This window comes from Uloborus diversus, chromosome 8, assembly GCF_026930045.1.
Source record: "Uloborus diversus isolate 005 chromosome 8, Udiv.v.3.1, whole genome shotgun sequence".
Taxonomy (NCBI): Eukaryota; Metazoa; Arthropoda; class Arachnida; order Araneae; family Uloboridae; genus Uloborus; species Uloborus diversus.
The window spans coordinates 138,769,823-138,785,249 of record NC_072738.1 but is presented as its reverse complement, the minus strand read 5'-3'; the positions used below and the strand labels follow the sequence as shown (position 1 = coordinate 138,785,249).

The 15,427-nt window shown below is 34.7% G+C and overlaps 1 protein-coding gene across 1 annotated transcript in view; it reads left to right on the top strand.

Annotated features, from left to right (window-relative positions):
• The first annotated feature begins 5,525 nt into the window (after positions 1-5,525).
• The window catches only part of LOC129228084 (uncharacterized), a 43,895-nt gene continuing 33,993 nt past the window's right edge, over positions 5,526-15,427 (top strand). The window contains exons 1-3 of the mRNA XM_054862722.1: positions 5,526-5,741; positions 9,206-9,307; positions 11,740-11,904. Coding sequence (XP_054718697.1) covers positions 5,577-5,741; positions 9,206-9,307; positions 11,740-11,904 — 432 coding nt within the window. The 5' untranslated portion in view covers positions 5,526-5,576. The remainder of the gene's footprint in view (positions 5,742-9,205; positions 9,308-11,739; positions 11,905-15,427) is intronic.

The window sequence follows — 15,427 nt, the reverse complement described above, 5'->3', positions numbered from 1 at the left end:
TACGAAAAAGATAAAGTTTATGCAAATTTTCTAGTCAGGACAAGGAAATTTCCATTATTAGCTAACTGAGGTAATAGAAAAGGCTTATTAATTTACATCCGTGAAAGGCACTGAATACAATGAATTTAAAGTAAAACAATGTCTCACTACATGTTTATACAATGCCAAATATATATATATATATATATATATATATATATATATATCAACATTTAGTTGAGCGGAAAAAGCCAGGACACCAAATTGTCAATCGTTTTGAAAATTATCCTTCCTTACATTTCGTCGGTTGAGTATTGCAACTTTTGCTGAAAATTTTGTTCGAAAAAAGACAGAAATCTTCCTATTCAAATACAATATTATGAATACTTGTTAAATGATATTTAAATCAAGTTTTCACATTAACCCAAAAATATGAATAAACATTCTTTTGTAGAGTTTTCCTTAAAGCAGTACAGTCAAGTACCCATACTTGGGACAGTTTTGAACTTTTACCTTTAGTAGCATATTAATCATATGTTTTCCATTCGACCGAACGAGTCTATTTTTAGGATGTGCCTTTGTACTTTGCCTCAGGACAAGGTATAGATGTGTTAATATGTGCTTTAAAAAAAAAAAAAAAATCAGTGTCCCAAGTTAGGGATCTCCATCCCTAACTTGGGACACTTAACATTTTAATCTTTCTTTCATGTATACAGCAATAGATATTAGTTTGGGACCCCAACTATCATTTTAAAAAAGTTTATTTTACAGCTTAATAAAGAAAAAATATCATTAGAAAGAAATGATATAATCTTGTAAACGTTCAAAGATTTCAGAATGTACACTGTGGTTGGATGACATGGCGTATTGTCATCCATAAAAAAATAATTAAACTAATTCGCGGCTTAAATTTTCGGGCACCCGAAAATCGTGAAAATTAAAGCGTCACAAAAGTATGTGCTCTTGCAGTAGTTAGCGATCAAAATTTAATAAAGTGACATGTTTTACAGGGGTGCCCACCTGGGGGGGGGGGGGTAATGGCTCAGACTGCTCCATTAAAATTTTTATGGGGGGTTGTTTTGAGGGGTATTTTTTTCATTTGAGGTGGGCTCTTGCTTTCTGAGGGGAGCTCCGCGATATTGAGGGGATGCGCCCTTACTGTTAGGGAGGGCACCCCTGTGTTTTGGAACTAATCTCAGAAAGCTTTGTGCTTGCATTTGTTCTGTGTTCTTTTTGGATATTTCTGATAAAATTTTGTAAAGTGAAGCAAATTTGTTCAAAATTCGTACTTCTCAATGAAATATTTGTTTCTTATCCGATTAAACTGTTGAATAGTGACAGATATCGATTGTTTTCCTTGCATTGTCAAAACGAGATAAACACGGTAGATAGGGAGATAATTATGAAAAGATAATTATGTAGTGCTCTAAAGCGAAGCTTCTATATGTACAACAAGGATATTTTTAATTCGCACGTAATGGCTGCAAACTAAAATAATGGAAGCATGGATCTTAACATTTACACGATTCCAGAGAGATCTTCGGTTTCGGTAAGAGCCATTTATTTTCAAAATAACGTTTTTATAGAACACTAAATAAATGCAATGATATAAAATAAGTACTATTTAATAAAATGTGTATGAACGAAAAGTTCAGAACATTATAACAACGTCAAAAATACACAAAATAGCAGTACGAACTGTTAATCCCTATTTCGGGATTATAAGGAACCCCCTTTCAGTTCGAAAAAAATGAGTTAATGGAAGTAAATATCTTTTGTCATTGGTTTTTCATCCACAAGCTCTTTTTTTTTTTCATTGAAGAAAATTCTTTGCAGCCTCGAAACCCGTGTCTGCAATTTCCACTGCTATCAGCGAGAACGGCATGCACTGTCGTTTTTTCAATTTATTTCTTCCAAGCTTTTGATTTTCTAAGAAAATACGCTAACTGTCCTCCATTATAAGTTTTAACCCTATTTAGGTTATAATTACAGATATTTTGTCGATAATTTCTTATTTAAAGGCAGTTTATTAAAATATTGTGTTTCAGTAAAGTTTGACTAGATGTTTATTTCAAAATATACTAGTACTTTACTAGGTTGTTTTACTGTCGTTAATTTCCATTTGGTGAAAACTAAGTTATACAAATTATACTTTAAATATTAATATTTTACAGTATTATTTTAACTAGTGATACCCGCACGGCTTTGCCCGTAGTTGAAAATTAAAAGGTCATTCGGTTCGCCTGTATATTAACAAACAATGGATGACGAATTTCTCACCAATTGGCTATGTTCGTTCGCTCTCCCATTCCACGTCATGATCAATTCGCAATTTACTCGTCCATCTTATGATAATTTTGCTCCGGAAAATGTTCTTAAAATTGAAATAGAAAAAGAACAAAATCGAATTTTCGAAAAATCGCTTCGAGGTACACACCCCCATGCTACAAACTAACATTGTGCCAAATTTCATGAGAATCGGCCGAACGGTCTAGGCGCTATCCGCGTCACAGACATCCTACAGACATCCAGACAGAGAGACTTTCCGCTTTATTATTAGTAAAGATAACATACATGAGGCGTCACGTGCGGGACAAAATGACCGTTTTCCGTGGAATGTCCCTCAAGTACAATCTATACAATTAACATCTGTGCGCATCTGTTTGTGTGTGTGCCTGTAACCCTATCTCCAATGGTTATTAAATCAATGCGGTATCGTTGGATACTGGACACTAGAGTGTGCCGAATAAAGGAAATATTTGATAAGCAATTTCTAATAGCAAAGAAAAGTTGTGTATTGCCATCCTAAACATGGAAGAAATAATTAAAACAATTGATATTTATGTCTTCAGATCGCGCATTGGCAGCCAAGTTTGAAATAAAGGTAAAAAATGGTCAATTTTCAAATATTTTTAAGAAGATTCAAATGTTTGAAATTTTGTTCAATTCCGTTTAAATGCTTCCTTTTAATAGTCTTTTAATATATCTTTGAAAACATTTACATTCCTTTACAGTTTTTAGCTAGCGCATAAGCCGCAAAGTTACGTGAAATCAACTAAAAATCGACGTTTTTAGCTTATTTTGTATATTACAGTATTTCTTCTTTTATATCCCAGTTGTATATATTTTTTACAGTAAATGTGCACTATACAGCTCTTTGCTGGAACTGCAATTAAATTTTGTTGCATAAACAACCCAGAACCCGCCCTATTTTGGTGGTTGCACTTGGTGTTCCACCTGCAGTTCCCAAGAAGAATGGTTATTGACAGGACTCATACATTTGTAAAGTAACTTACAATAATAATAACTGTTTGGTTTTAAACAAGTTTCTAAGTTTCTATCAAGGTTTGGAGTTGGACTTGTGACTCAATTTTTGCATTCAGGATTGCGAGCATAAAGGTTTTCACAGTAATCCATATATTGTCTCATCCCAAAACACACCCTGCCTACCGACTCAAAAACCAGTTTAATAACCCATTCCACAGCCAAAGTGTAAAAGAGGAACATTTACTGATTTATAGGTAAAGCATCAACTGTTTTTGTGAAATTGAATATTATTAGCATAGAAAGAACTCGGTCAGAAGAAATCGAAGTTTTGAAAACTATCTTAAAAAGCGAGCAAAAATATTTGATTTATGTTTTTATTGCAATACAGAAAGGAAAATGGGACTTTGATCTCGCTTCCACTAAACTAAGACGTTTTAGTCATTAGCTTTCATTAACGTGTGCTAACGGAGTGCTTGGGGCTGTATAATATTTAAACTAAACTACTAGTGGAATGATGGCACTCGTAAATAACATCTTTAATAATTATGCTTCTATGGTTTGATATAATTAAAATTTTAAAGAAAAGAACAAACTTCCGTGAAACATGGATCTGTACCCTTATTTAAAGTTACAAAATCTACAAATCAGATGTGTGATGATGTTACAAACATCGTAGATTCGGTGATTCAATGAAATGCTTACTTTGTTATTTTTGAGAAATTGTTATGGGTCATGGCAATGCACTAAATGCGAAATATAAAGGAGTTGGATTGCAGTAGGATATCTATACTAGTCAAAAAACTATCAATCAAAAAATACTTCGAAAGCTATAAGAGAATTTCTTCCATCAATATTAAGATTTGAAGATTCGAAATACAGCAGTTAGTTGACAGGTCAACGTGTTTACTTTCTCCGATTCAGGTGATGATGTGAAAAACAAGGATATTTTTTCCTTTCTAGAAACTATACGTGTATTCCCAAGCATGTATTCTCAAAATTCCCATATCCCGCTAGGGCAGTGGAATAGATTGAGAAACTGTTCAGTGAATCTGCAGAAATTCAATTGAGGTAGACGGAAGAGATGGATTTATATAAAAACCTTTATATTTTTGAAACATCAGTGCCAAAACTGAGTCGTGTCCAATTTCACACCTTGATCGAAACGTAGAAACTTGTTTAAAACCATAAAGTTATTATGAAAGTTACTTTACAAATGTATAAGTCTTGTCAATAAGTCCAGTCTTCTTGGGAATTGCAGGGTGGAATACAAAGTGCAAACACCTACTTGGGGTGAGTTTTGGGTTATTAATGCAACACAATATAATTGCAGTTCCAGCAAGGAGCTCTATAGTGCTCTTTTACTGTAAAAAACACATAACTGGGATCTAAAAGAGGAAATACTGCAATATACAAAATAAGCTAAAAACGTCGATTTTCGGTTGATTTCACGTAACTTTGTGGCTTATGCGCGAACTAAAAACTGTAAAGGAATTAAATATTCTTAAATATATATTAAAAGATTATGAAAAGGAAGCAATTAAACGGGATTAGAACAAAAATTTTGAACATTTGGATTTTTATAAAAATATTTGAAAATTGGCCATTTTTTACTTTTTTAAATTTTGCTGCCAATGCGCGATCTGAAGACATAAATATTAATTTTTTTAGTTATTTTCCCCATGTTTAGGATGGCAATACACAACTTTTTTTTTTTTGCTATTAGAAGTTGATTCTCGAAAATATCCTTTTTTGGGAACACCCAACTGGACACCCAGGGGCCGCCATTCCGTCCTGTCTCATCTCTCTAAACCTTAAGCGGCCGGACATCAAGTTCTGAGGATATCCAGGGATGTCCAGACATCCCTAAAATCATCAATTGTCACCCGCCGCACACGGCATTGAGCCACCGCAGTTGGTAAACGGGGGTTGGTGAGCGAAGCCAGTGAGGGGCAAAGTCCTCTTGTAATGGCAAAAAAAAAAAAAAAAAAAAACTAACTTCAGGGCTTTTGATTTGCTACCCCAAAATTTACTAATATTTTTACAGCTCAAAATACTACTAGATTGGTACACTTCGGCAGTACTGTTAGAGAATTTTTGCCTTGATTGCTCGATCATAGGCAAATGCAATAACGAGTACCAGCTTTCAGGTTTTCCTGCAAACCAATAGTACAAATATACCATTTTAGTGGCGCTATGTATGAAATAACTAACTTAACTAGCGCTAGATCATTTAATGCCTCAGAAAATTATTTGTATTCTTTTCTCTGTCTTAGCTCGCAACCGAGCGTTCCAGCCCCCAGTTTTCGGGCGTGGAGATCCGGGACCGAATCATGATGTCCCTGACGGACGACGATTTCCAGCGAAAGTCGACATACGGCAGCATCCAGGACGAGAGGAGGACGTCCTGCTGCTTCGCCGGGGACCATTTCCTCACCTCCAACAGCCAGGAGTTCGTGCGACGAAGTCTCAGCATGGACAGCGTTGTCCACGTCGACGTGAGTACCACCTGTCTAAATCAGTATTTTATCGAATGCATGGATGGGAGGGCGCAATGGTTGGAAAAACTACATTTTTTTGTAGCAAACTATAACTACTTTAATACAAATGTAGTTAACTACAACTACTTTTTTCAAAATGTAGCAACTACAAACTACTTTTGAAATGTAGTCGCACCTTCGCTACTTTTTAAAAAATAAAAATAAATAAAAACATATACATACATACCGTTTGAAGCGAATATTGGGGAAATGTGAAAGTTTTTATGCCAAACAAACTTAGGGCATCAAACAGATAGAAGGTATGACGTCAAAATAATGCATCAAAGGTAAGCTCGTATTTTTCAGCCTTACGAATCTGATTGGTGTAAGTTTTACTCGCGTAAGACTTGCACTAGTAAGATTCTTTGAAAACGCGTTTTTTTTTTTTTTTTTTTGAAACTTTATTCAAAAGTAGTTTCTAGAAATCGTTACAACTACTTTTTTTGTAGCGAACTACACGCTAATTAAAAAGCAGTGCGCTACACTACAAACTACCAAAAAATGTAGCTACTACAGTAGCGTCGCTACTTGCAACGCGCTACTTCCAACCATTGGGAGGGCACATTCCTAATGCGGCGATGTGAAAGTCGTTTGACGGTCGCTGCGTGATGAAACAACAAAATACATTCTCAGAAATGTACACTAGAACCTCGTTTGTTCAATCCTCCTTTATCCGAATCTCTGGTTAATCCGAATCAAATTTCTCGAATAAAAAAATTTAATCACTTAAATATTAATTTGATCTACGATACAGTCGACTTCGCTTATAACGACCACAAAGGGACCGCTTTATATAATTGCTCGCTTTAACCGAGTGCGTGCAGAAAGCGAGTTCGTGAAAAAAAATTATAAAAATTCATCTTACTTGCTTTTTTTTTTTCTTCTTTATAATCACTGTACAGTTCCAAAGCAATTGGTTACTTTGCTTTGAACTGTCTGAATGTCTTTTTCTTATGTCATTGTTTTTGGGGAATACGCATATGCACACATAATACAATTAAAAAAAAATTTCTTTGCTTCACAAATTGAAATTGTCATCACTTATTCTCAGGACTTATGGTTTTTCACTAACTTTCGGCTGACTTTGGAATGTTAAAGTCAATAAAAGCTAAAACTCAATAAAAATTGCATGAATCACAGAAATATTGCTCGCTTTGAGCGGGGTTTGTTCGTTAAAAACGAGTTATGCTCCCATAGACTTAACATTGTACTAACCAAGTAGTTCTGATTTTCTCGCTATACCCGGGTTCTCGTTAAAACAGGTCTCGCTATAAGAGAGTTCGACTGTAGTAAGAACGGAACCAAGCCAAACATTGTTTTAATTTTTATTAAATGCACAACTCCTACATAGATCGTACAATAAATTATCTTAATCAAACAACATGGAGAACTGGAGAACAATTTCTAACATATGTCCTTACTCGGTCAACTTTTCATCATTCGGTAAAATTTGAAATTCTCTGAAGGGTGAAATGAAGGGTGAAAATTGCTTCTCTTCTTCTACTTTTCAGCGAAGCAATTGCCTGTTTGTTGATACACTGCTCGACATTGAAAATGCAACACCAAGAAGGAGTGTTCAGAAATTTATGCAAATTTTAGAGTAGACGTGCATCACTGAGTTATGTAAATGATGTAAAATGCGCAGCTCTCCGACGCACGTGGAGTAAGATATCAGGGAAGGAACTTGCAGAATGGGCAATATTCGTGTCGTTATTTCTGACTTTAGAATTATCGACGGAATTTGGTTTTTGTCTTGGAGGATACGTGCAACACGAGAGAATGCCAGGCCGCCATCAACGAAGGCACTTCCAGCAGATAGACGATTTTATGAGGGGTATGGTGGTCGGACTGAGAAGGGGAGGTTGGTCCGTGCATCAAATCGCAGCTGATACCCACATGGATGCAAGCACGTTGCATCGGCTGTACCAAAGATGGTTGGAAGAACGAAATGTGGCAAGATTTAGGGGTGCAGGTGCAGCCAGAGTGACGTCAGAACGCGTGGATCGACGCATCCACCGACAAGCTGTAGCAGACCCACAAGTCACTTGTTCCTAAATTGTGCAGCAGGTGCAAGATACCCTGAATGTTCTCGTGTCAACCAGAACCATTTTCCGTCGATTGGTCGCAAGTGGTCTGCAATCACGGCGTCCGCTAAGAAGACTGCCATTGACCCCACAACATAGACAGCAACGTTTAGTATGGTGCCGGACTAGAGCGACGTGGATGACAGAATGGCAAAATGTCGTGTTCTCAGATGAATCCCGCTTCTGTTTATCCAGTGGTAGTCACCGCATACGTGTGTGGCGTCGACGTGGAGACAGATCTAATCAGGCAGTAACTGTTGAACGTCCCACCGCACGGCAACGTGGCATAATGGTTTGGGGCGCAATTGTGTACAATTCCATATCACCTGTAGTTCGTATTCAGGGCACTATGACGGCCCAACAATACTTGGATAATGTGCTGCGGTCGGTGGCAATCCCTTACCTTCAAGGGTTAACTAATGCAATTTTTCAGCAGGATAACGTCCGACCACACAGTGCTCGCATCTGCCAACATGCTCTCCAAGGCACACAGATGCTTCTCTGGCCACCATACTCTCCTGACCTATCAGCAATCGAACTTGTGTGGGATGTGATTGGACGCCGTTTTCAGACTCTGTCCTTGCCTCGTTCAGAAGGCGAAATGTGGCAAATGGTTGAAAAGGAATGGAGAGTCATCCCTCTGGACACCATCCGCACCCTTATTGACTCTATGCCTAGACGTGTTTCTTCGTGTATCGCTGGCCGCGGTAGTCCTACATCCTACTGAGCCCTCGCCGTTCTCGCTCTGTATTCTGCCTATCATTTTAAAATTAAGATCATTTATTATTTCTTGCTGTCTCTTTTTTCCAAATATCATCACTTTCTGATCACTCCTGCTTGGTGTTGCATTTTCAATGTCGAGCAGTGTATTTTGATACTTGAAATTTGAACCCTAGCTCCAGTGCATTAACCCTAAACTCCAGTAGGTAGCGTTTATAGTTGACCGCTTTTTCGTTTCTTCATTCCCCTGAAATGAGTCTTACCAGTAAAACAGTCAAGTTACCGGATCGAGTTCAGCCTTCTCAAAATAAAGCCTTTCCCTGCATGTTAAACATTACCAAAACTTATTATCAAATGATTATGCCGTGGTTCGAGTTTCATTCTTGAAACACTCGGGTTACGATTCAAGAATTTTCAAAATTGAGCGTTCAATATTTGAGAGTGAAGTTATCGCAAGTTGCCGTAATTTAGGAGTGTCAGTTGACACGTCACAACTGTCACTTTTTTAAAGCTTAATTTATATATCAAATGATGTCACTGTCTCATACTGCCTTTGTATTTTACTAATTTTACACTTTATTAATTGTAGAATTTACTTTCCCTTTGATTCGTTTCCAGATTTCGGACATTAATGGAGAAGGAGATATTTCTTACGTCCCCCTCTCTCTAAGAAAGTGCAAGAAAACTGTCATCGCACCCTATTCCTTTATTTTATCTTTCGTAAGTACTAGTTTGATTCGATTTTAACTATTGTAAGTCCGTCTTTTTATGCACTTTTATTATACTCGGCCTGATTGCCACGGAAAAATCTAAGGCTTACTTTTGCTTATATTTCAGCAACTGGACCATTTAGAGGCTTCGGGATTTCACTAAATGATTTTCTTAATCTTAAATTACAAATTAACACCAAAAAATTAAATTCTAAAATAAAATTTTGTTTGAAAATAAAAAACTTTAAAATACCAGAATGAAAAAAAAAAAAATACTAAGCACTTTTCATAATGCACTCAAATGAACAAAATAACTTTTCTGGGTCGGAAAGGACAATTTGAGTATTCCTGTAGTTTTCAATTATTCCAAGAAAAAGACTTCACTAACGAAGAAAAGTGTGCCCAAGTCATTCCAAACCAAACTTTCCCATTAAAAATATGCGTATTTCAACACTCGAATTTATGGTTGAAAGCTAGATAATGATAAAACATTCTCTACATGACTTGAGCCGCACTTTTCTTCGTTTGTGAAACCTTTTTCTTGGAATAATCGGAAACTACAGGAATACTCAAATTGTCCTTTCTGACCCAGAAAAGATATTTTGTCCATCTGAGTGCATTATGAAAAGTGCTTAGGAATTTTTAAAAATTCTGTCATTAAAGACTTTTATTATACTTGACCTGATTGCCACGGAAAAATCTGGGGCCTACTTTTGCTTATATCTCAGAAACTAGACCACTTAAGACTTCGGGATTTCACTAAATGACTTGCTTAATTTTAAGGTACAGTTAACGCTGAAAAATTAAAATTCTAAAATAAAATTATTATTTCGTTTAAGATGGGAAACAGCGAAATTTATGTACTTTTCCCATTAAATATTTAAACATAAAACCTATTGTTACCTTGCCAAAGTCATTTCAAACCAAACTTTTCCAATAAGAAAAATATGTTTCAACACTCAAAATTATGATTGAAAGCTGGATAATGATAAGAGAAATTCTCTTCAAGACTTTTCTTCGTTTGTGGTGTCATTTTCTTGGAATTTTCGAAAACTACAGGAATTTTTAAATTGTCCTTTCTGACCCAGAAAAGCTATTTTGTCCTTTCGAGTGCATAATGAAAAGTGATTAGCATTTTTAAAAGAAATTCTGTTACTTCAGCGATTAATCTGTGGATATTTAATTTGCTAAATATCAAAGGTATAAGCAATGAAAGTTAAACATTGACCACTGAATGGATATGGTCCATTTCATTTTTGCGTTTTGCGTATTATTTACATTCAGGCGACAGTGTTAATGAATGGCGTTAGAGCGTTAAAGTATAGCGTTTGTCTAATAATAATTAGCATCTGTATCCATAATGAACACCCATAGGTTTGAAGTAATTAGTTTTGAAGTAATTGCTATTTTATGACAAGAACGGTGAGGATTATAAATTTGAGATTTCAAATATTCCCATGGGGCGTCCAATAGGAATAACATCAAGAAAATACGATTGGAAAAGGTTTTTCTGCCAAATGGAATTGTGAGCACACAACGATGATTCACGAAAAAACCGTGTTTGAACTCCTCTTGATTTAAGAGCTCGGTTTTCGTTCTCAGTTTAAAGAAGGAAAAGAGTGAAAAATTTTAGGATAGAATTTTTATATGAAAAGACGGAGTTTACAAGCAATAAAAATATAGTCCAGCTCATGATTGTTGGCATTTGTCTTCAGATGCGTCTACGCAAAAAAGTGACTGATAAAAAGAGAAGCTAAGGGTTGCTAAAATCAAGCTTAGTTGGAACAAGTTTTCCTCGTGAAGTATCTTTGTTTGCAATTTTGCAAGTGACTAGCAGGGTTATTTGGGGTAGATAGAACAAGAATAGACAATGCTACCCGATCTAAACGGGAGATATATGCTGCTTCCGTTTACAGAGCACCACTAAAATGGAAGTTCGATTTAGTTCAGACAGCACACGATAGATGGAAGCACCTTCTATCAATATTTCGACAATTTTCTTCCGAACCAGAAGCCGGACAACTCCTGATTCAGCACCGTCAGAAATATTGATTCACTTGGAGAACTTTAAGACTATGACAATTTAACGTGCCCCAACCATCACTAACGAACACAAATGACTTTAAAGTATATTTAATCTAGCGAATTTCAACGGAAATATAACTTAATATTGCGGGAGGGGCCGATTACATATGAGTTTAGGACAAATTTTATTTCAAAATTGTCTTTCAGTGTGAAATTTCGTTGCACCACATAAATCAACACACAATGAGGTTGACCCACGCTAGGAACGCCACTGCCATTTTCTTACTTTCCTATTTTTGAAATCCGCCAGGCCATTTTGTACCATCTTGTATTTCAGTGTTTCCCTGCTTCGTGGGCTCACGTGAACGACGTTTTTCTGCATTAATTTCAATTTCAGAAACACTTTGTGTCTTCCAGATTGGTTGGCGGCCGTGGTGCCAAGATTCATTGAGCAGGAGGAGTCGCTTCTGGAAGTACTTCAACTGCGTCTATCCTATCGTTGTGGTGCTATTTATTGTGTGTCATTATGTCTTTCAAGTGTTGGGTTGTCAGGGGAAATTCAACATTCACTTGGATGTGCAGGTAATTGGATTTAAAAAGTTTTTTTTTTTTTTTTCGCTTTTATTGATTTTAAGTTTGATGCAAAATATTTTTTTTTTCAAGTTTTATACTTAGTTTTCAAAGAAACATTTAAAAAACACAGAAGATTGAATAATTTAAATGTAAAGAAAATGATTTTCCTAATCGCATGTTAGTTAACATCAGAGCCCGATCGTTCTGGTATTGGACATGGAGCAGTATTCTATTTCAGGGCCCCTCTAGGACCCGACTAAGATTTTTAAACACACTGGGCAAAAAATTCATTTTGTGCCTCCCTTCGTATTCCCGATTATTCTATATAATGAAGCTATACTTTCGTATTAACACAACCGCACAAAATTTGGTGGCACCTCATATCACGTAATATCATACATTTAAAAAGTAGAAGAGATGTAGTATACAATAATTATATAAGATGTGGTTAAACTTTGCACGTTGTAATAAACTGAAAACATCGATTTTGTATAACTCTTAATAGTAAATACAGATGACATTTGGAGGGGGTTTTGGGATTTGCAAAGAGATCAAATTTTAAAGGGAATTTTTATCAACAAATAAGAGATTTTTTCCTTGTCTTGGCAGTTATTAAAATATCAATGATATCATTGCCTTCTAGATTCTGAGTGAAATCATTACTTATTTCTAATTAGCATGATAAATTAAGGGGATTTTGGGCTCCTTGAAATTTATGAGGAGGGGCCTGTCCCCTACCTGCCCTAAAGCCCTCGATCCGTCTCTTAAGTGGCGACACGCCATTTTGTGTCGTTCCGCAACTTTCTCCCTATCTGAATAGTAGAAAAATACATAGTTTCGCTCATTGAAAAGTATCTTTTTATCAACGAATGTTTACAGATTTTTAATCGTAACTTATGTAACTGAGAATAAACACACAAAAATGTTGAATTTTACCTTAGTAAAATATTTTTTTATTTTTTATTATTAAACCGAATATTAGTAAAAAGGTGTTTTGAAGAAATGTTCGACCATTTTTAAGAGTAATTTCTTTTTTTCCCCAATATAGACCTTCTGAGTTACAAATTACTTGAAGTGTTTTAAATATGTGTTTTATTATTAGAAAGCTGGTGTAGTAGGACCAGGGGCGGATACAGAAAAATCTCCCGGAGGGGGCCCGGGAAATTGAATAGCACTTCCTCCTTCCCCCTGCCACATACGATGTTTCATAACAAAGTTTTCATTACTTTATTTTAAAATGTCTTTTTTTTTAATTTTTTTAGGATCCCTTATAAACTAATGATCCACCTCTAAGTACATACATATTATGTACCAATATACTTTGAATGTGGACGTAAAACATCTTTATCGTTTCAAGCCAATTAAATACTAAACCATAATAATGTTACCGAAATGCTATACAATTAGCGGTTTTAATTTTAGACAATGTCGTAATGATCATAACACGAGGGCAAGGTTATTCAATAAAAAAATATACCCATACCTCATTTGAGTTTTTAATATTATTTTATAGTGTTTTAACTATAAAATATTATTTAATTAAGAAAATCATAGCTATTAAACATATAAGTTTTACTGAAAAATTCAGGACAATTTCTGTGTGGATTTCAAAGCAGTTGCTTATTGTTCTTGAAGCCATGATACAGTTGAGATAACATATCCATATTGCATGCCGCCTCCATTAATATCATGGTTTTCTCAAGAAACTACGATATGATTTCTTTCATTTTGCATTTTTTATAAGCTTAAAAAAAAAGCTATTATTTAGCAAATAATTTCCTGGATCAAAATAATTCTTTTAGGCACGCCTGCACATCTTTTGAAGAATGTTAGTTATTGATTCCATCAAAGAAAAATTAATGGACGAATCGCGATATTACGTTCCCTTGAATTCAAAACCAGCGAGTTAAATGTATAAATGTATTCTGCCACTCTAGGATTCCAGTATGATTTCTTTAGCAAACAAAAATGCTATTATTCAAAATATGCTCTATGTGTGTTTTGTGTTCTGTTTAATTAACTATATAAAAAATGCTATGGAGAAGTCGATTAAAAAATAGTGAATAAAATAGTTAAATAAATTCATCCTTTTGGGAGGGGCATGGGCCTCCTGCCCCCCCTCCCCTAAATCCACTACTGAGTAGAGCAGTAGTGAGCTAAATTAATTATGTCATACATTATTTGTGGGAAACAGTTTGAACTTATTCATGCAAAGCAGTATCATTTATATTTCTAATGTGTGTAGTTTTCTTATGGAAAATTATTCACTTCTAAAAATTGCAAAATTTCTTTTTGTTTTAACTAATAAGGTTTTATTTTCAGCAGGACTCTTCCATGTTTTTTTTTTTTTCTTTCTTTTTTTACATTTTATAAACATTTTCTTGTTTCTCATGACGATTTTACATTTAAAAATGCCTTTCATTTAAACCTGATTTTGAAGGATGCTACTAGTTCTTAAAAATTCAACGAACTGATAATAAAATGTAACCAGTTTTAAATCAATATTAAAATAATAATAATAATTGAATTATTTAATACCAATAGGAATTCAAATAAAAGAGTGCAGATTACATCTGTGACGATATGTTATAAATAGCAATAATGAATTTATAAATTAAGATACTGAGATAAATCATATATATATATATATATATATATTTATTAAAAAGGTTTTTCATCAAAATAAAAGTTAAACGAAAACAGATTTTTTCTGGGCAAAAAAAAAAAAAAAAGTCACGTAATTATATAAATTGGCTTGAGTTACATGTTACTATAATCTCAAAGACGCTTAATTTTTTTTTTTTAATGAATAATTTCATACTTTTAATATCTTAATTTTTTGCGCAAAATAGATAAATAATTAACTTAGCAACACACTGAAACTCATGGCTATGACACAATTAAAAGCGAAACGACGTGTTCTTAAAATAATTTCGCTACAGTTATTGAGACATTTTGAGACTAACTAAACAATAGAAAATTTACATTAAAAATAAATAAAATAATTAGTATATTTAAATTTTGATGGCTTTGTTATCTTAAACTCAGAAAAATCAGTTTCAAAATCAGGGCAAATATTTTACTACTGCTATCAATTTATTAGGCGCCGTTACATAGTTGAGCTTTACAAAATTTGAAGGAATTATTTATGATGATTTTAGTGAATGTCCTTATTATCCCATGAAAATTTACAAACCATCAGACAATTTCATGAAAAGTAAAAAATATTACAATTTCAACAAGAGTTTCAAAAAGTATCTGAAATTGCACAGCAGTATTGATGAAAATATTTAAAATACATAAATAATCTTTCAATGTATTTCGATATAGTAATTTTGAACTGTTAGAACATCTTAATGCACTACACCAAGGCATCTTCTCATTAAAGATAGCGTTTGATGAAAAATACGAATAGCAAAGAGAAAATATCTAGTATTCCGCACAGTGAAATCACACAGGCAACGACACAAAATGGCGGACTGAACCCACGTGATTGCCAGCCTCCAATCGCAGTCGAAAGCGGCGCGCAGTG